Source organism: Dendrobium catenatum, unplaced genomic scaffold, assembly GCF_001605985.2.
Source record: "Dendrobium catenatum unplaced genomic scaffold, ASM160598v2 fragScaff_scaffold_107, whole genome shotgun sequence".
Classification (NCBI taxonomy): Eukaryota; Viridiplantae; Streptophyta; class Magnoliopsida; order Asparagales; family Orchidaceae; genus Dendrobium; species Dendrobium catenatum.
In genome coordinates, this window is record NW_021318569.1 from 221,681 (window position 1) to 226,776 (window position 5,096).

Genomic DNA, 5,096 nt, shown 5'->3' on the forward strand with positions numbered 1-5,096 from the left:
CCTGGGAGGAAAAATGGTCTTTACACCCACAGTGTTGCAATGCTACTCTTAGCGTTGTTGTGTTGAAGTAATTTTCAAAATTTTAGAGAGATTAGAGTTGTGGTGTTGTCAAACACAGCGCTCAGTTCAACTCGTACAAAGAATAGTTTGCACTGCATGCCTGGTTAAAACTCGTGGACTGAATCAGTCCAGGTTATAAAATGTACATACTATCTCCCATAAAAGAATTTAATCCTCAAATTTATACCTTAGTTTTTGAATAGTAGTGGTGGATACTTCATGATCAATCTATTCTTCAATCTCCCAAGTGGCTTTCTATTTTGATTGCTTCTTCCAAATACTCCTATAAAGGGAATGGATCGTCGATGGAGCTATCGAAATTCATATTCTAAAATGCGCTCTCGTATCTCTTTATAACACATATTTTCTTGATTCAATAATCACTCAAACTGAATGATATGAGAATTCTCGTGCAGATAATGATGGAGAATGGAGACTTGAAAAATATTATGTATTCTTGCAAATATGATAAACTTTGCTAACTTCTCGATTGCCTCGAACAGTCCAATGAAATGGGCCAAAAGCTTTCCACTTTTGCCAAATCTAGCAACTCCACGCATGGGTGAAATATTGAGAAAAATTTTATATCCAATTTCAAATTCATCATTTCTATGGGTGAAAGCACAGTGTGTTGAACAGTAAAAACGTAGTGATGAACAGTAACTACTTAACTGCACTTTTACTATTCGTATAGATAAAACCAAACGAATCCTTATGTCTGATCGCCGCACGTAACAATCTCTCCTTATGTTGCCAGAGTATACTACTGCATTCTAGACCCGCAAAAGATGCCAATGGGTTGTTTTAATTGCAATTGTAATAGGAAGAGCTAGCGATAGACTATATATACATACAAATATACAATACATAAATAATATGTAGATGTGTGCGTATTGATTGTGATATGTTCTATTATGGCCAAAGCTACAGCAACATGGCAGCTCCTCCATTGTGCTTGTTCATGTTTTTGTCTTCTCTACTGGAAATAAGCAGAGCCCCTAAGCCAAACACACACGTTGTCAACTGTTTAATAAACAATGCAATTTGTATTCTTTTATGGCTTGTCTTTTTGCCAAAGAAATATAGAAACCTATTCTGATGGCAGGAGAAGGACCAATTGTCTTCTTCTTTTTCACTGTTTAAGCCTTTCTCTTTCCTTCATAATTGCAGAAACGCAGACAAAAGAGCAATTAATTTGCCATTACACGGTGGGGACTGATCCTTAATTAAGCTTCTAAATATTGGATTAGTTGCTGAACCTGAAATCTTTTATAATTTTAAATTTAAATGTTTTCTAAGTTAATGTTATTTTTTGTTTATATTTTATAATTTAAATGCGAAAATGGCCAAATTAGTCCTCAAATTTTTTTAAAGATCAAAATAGTGCATGACTCTATAAAACTACTATTTTGATCATTTGACTCCTTAAATAGCTAGAAATTAAATTAGTCATTCTGTGAGATTATTTAGATCTGTATTTAAAAATTCAATGAACTAAAATGAGACTTTTAAATAATCATAATTATTTTTTCATTCATAAAGATTCAAGAGAACATTTTGATCTTTATCTCAATTTTATCTAAAGGGGGTGAACTTGGCATTTATTGGGAGAAAATTAAATTTTAATATTTTAATGTAAAAAATAATGATTTGATAATAATAATGATAATAATCGGTTATAATTGTTTGTGTTAGAGTGATTTTATTAGTATACCAAACAAATTGGGAGATAGTTGAACCGATCGAACTGACCAGCCTAGTCAGAATTTATTGACCATTGCCCATTCATGCTTGTGATTGAGTTAGCCTCATCTCAATTTAGTTATTTGTATTCCAAGCAAACTTATTAAATTGTATGATTATCTACAACAACATAGCCACTCTATTGTGCTTTTCATGTTTTTTGTCTTCTCATCTACAATGAAACAAAACCCTAAACTAAACCCAACACATTGTGTCAACTTTGTCTTATAAAAAATACAGTTTGTATGTTTTCATAGGCTGTCCTTTTGTTAATGAAAATGGAATCCCATTACTTTAGCAAGTGAGGGACCATATTTGTCTTCTTCTTTTCTCACAGTTGAAGCCTTTTTCCTTTCATTAATAGTTTCTCAAACGCTGACAAAATTAATGGGCATTTCATTTGTTTTTGGCCCCGTGGGGACTCACCCTTAATGTTTGTGAGTGAGCCGTCCATCTCAATTTTGTTATTTATATCTCAAACTAACTTTATTAATTGCATGATAATTATCTATAAATTCTAATATCATTATCATTTATCCCTTTTAGGATATGTTTGGAATAACTGCAATGTTTTATAAAGATGGTTACGAAATTATTGGGGGAATCCACTGTTGCTTAGTTTGGTTGGTGGGCGAGTACGATAGGAAACCCCCCAACCCATGCTCCATTCCACTCAAGAGGCAGCGAGGGCGCTGCATCTTAAGTGGGGTCCAATCAAGTGAGGGCTAGGAGGTTTCTGGGGTGGGTAACTCTTCTAGGTCGGCCGAGGATTAGTCACGCTCTCAAGTGCCCTTTTGAGGGTGACAGCGGGTGGATATCCCGTTCCAAAAAAAAATTATAGGGGGAATGTAATTTTTTAAAAAATTGTTATGAATATTTTTTTTAATATATTCTTTTTATAAACCAAACAACTAATTTTTCATGGTACTTTCAAAAAATTTATGTAATAGGATTTACTTTTTTTAAGGTATCTTTGAAGAAAATTATTTCTTTACAATAATTTTACAATTATCTTTATAAAAATTTACAGAGATCCTTATAGCTACCACAATACATTAACAACATTGATTGTAAAAACAAGCTTCTCAATATAGGGATTTTTGAAAAGGAATGAAATAACAACAAAAACATAATAATCAAACAGAAATATAATTACGATCTAAAAAAAAAGTTACAATGCTGTTCCAAACAGACCTATAATTTAGCTATTATCAACTTTCAGTTTTTGATGATAAGTTTTTCCTTCCAAACATATTAAATATATATTTCTTAAAACAAAAAAACATAGAGAAAAAATGGAAAAAATATATATATAATGAACCAAAGCCGTTAGTGGATTATCTATTTTTATTAATTTATTTTAAGTAAAATCGTTAATCTTTTTCTAATTCTTCTCTTGGAATTTAACCGAGTCGAGTGCCTTGTCGAAAAGGCGCGTCCTTATCCCTAAATACTCGGGCCACGTCACGGGTCGGTACATCGGGCCTGTTCTCATATCAACCAGTTTGGTTATGGAGCCCACCTTCATGTGCGCGGGCGGGCCAATGAAGTAAGCTGCTGAGATCCGATGATCGGCCCTGTTAACAACCGCGCGGTGCCGTACACTTTTGAACCGTCCATTTGAGAGTATGTGGAGCAGATCGCCTACGTTGACAACGAGGCAGTCGGGTCGGGGTAGAACATCAACCCATCGGGCCGACTCGGACTCATCTTGATCACGAAGGACCTGGAGCCCACCGGCCCCGTCAGTCTGGTGGAGTACGGTGAGAAAAGCAGAGTCTGTGTGAGCCGCCATGCCTATGGCCCGCTCGGGCTCCGGGCAGGTCGGGTATGAGTTGAGTTGTATCGCGTCAGCCGCTTGTGAGAGCTCCTTTAGCGGCCCGACTTGACCCATCTCTTCCTCATCAAGTCCCAATGAGATTATCAAAAGCCTAAAGAGTCTTCCAGCCAGCTTCTTCATCTCTTTCCTATATGCTTCCATCACCTCACTTCAAACCATCATATCAAAACGAATGATAAGCTTTGATCGCAAAAAAAAAAAAATTTTGTAATACAATTAGACATGGAATATTACATACCAGAAAGAAAGAGAATCAAAAGGGCTGAGTTGGGAGGTAACGGCGAGGTGGTCGTCATGACCGGCGAGGGTGAAGCCTTCGGACCACATGAGCTTGGGGAAGAAGGCGGAGATAGGGGGTCGGCCATAGCCGGAGAGAGAGCCATCGCGAGGGGCTGTCTGGAGCTTGCGGTGGAGGGGAAGAGAGAACAGGCGGCGAGCGTGGGATTCTACTTGATGGAGGAGGTCGGCGGGGATCCCGTGGCTGGTGGCATAGAAGACGCCCCACGAGCGGCAGGCTCCGCCGACCATGGAGGCCGCGTCAGGGTCGGATATGTCGATGACGGGGATGGTGGCGCCGTCACCGGCGATGGGGTGATCATGGAGATGGGAGGAAGACCAAGCGTGGGTTTCAGGGACATGAAAAGCAGAGTAGAGATCAAAATGCTCTTTTGAGAGAGAAGGCATTTCTTTGGTGGAGAACAACAGTTTGGATTAGTTAAGAGCACCATGTAGGAGAAACTATTTAAAATGTGTGGTAGGGTGGAGAATCATCATGAGAGAGAGAGAGAGAGATAAAGCCGATTAGTTCATATTTTTATCAATAATATCATATTTTTAGAAATTAGCTAGATCTGTTTTATTAGTTATAACACATAATAATATTAAAAATTAAAAAGTATTTTTTGCTAATGATCTTTCATTAGAGAGAAGATTAGTCGGTAATCAAAGGTCGCTTTCTTCTTTTATTAAAAAAAGAAAAACAGTATCATTTAGCAAAGTTGGTTATAAAATAAGATTATGATTCCATAATAAGACTGTCGACGCGTTCTTTTGGGTTTGGGTCGAACAGAAATTATATATTTTAAAATTGCGCATCGTCGGTGAAGACAATTGATGGTGTAAACGGAAGAAAAGGAGAAACTTTTAACTAATTAAGGATATTATATTATATCCACAGCTGTTTATTTCAACTTTGAGTTTCCTCATGTTATTCAATTGATGTGTCTGATCATGAGAAAATCTATAAAACTAATTGTTTAACAGATGTTGGGTATCCTAATTCTGATCATTTGGTTGAACAACAACATGACATTGCTGGTCATTTCATCATCGTCAAATTGTCAGAAAGAAAATAAACGTTTTTCCTTAAAATATATGAGAAAGTCTATGGAGTACATTTGTGCAGCTCTAGTTAGTATTTCATATAGAATATTCAGGGAGAATGAAAGAAAAA

General features: G+C 36.7%; 1 protein-coding gene across 1 annotated transcript; it reads right to left on the minus strand.

Annotated features, from left to right (window-relative positions):
• Positions 1 to 2,950: 2,950 nt before the first annotated feature.
• Positions 2,951 to 4,431, minus strand: LOC110096318 (gibberellin 3-beta-dioxygenase 1). Its single transcript, XM_020822198.2, has 2 exons — positions 3,882 to 4,431; positions 2,951 to 3,791 (listed from the first exon to the last, which is right to left on the minus strand). Exons 1-2 carry the CDS (start codon positions 4,325 to 4,327, stop codon positions 3,188 to 3,190), a joined length of 1,050 nt encoding a protein of 349 aa, XP_020677857.1. The 5' UTR covers positions 4,328 to 4,431; the 3' UTR covers positions 2,951 to 3,187.
• Between the last annotated feature and the right edge of the window lie 665 nt (positions 4,432 to 5,096).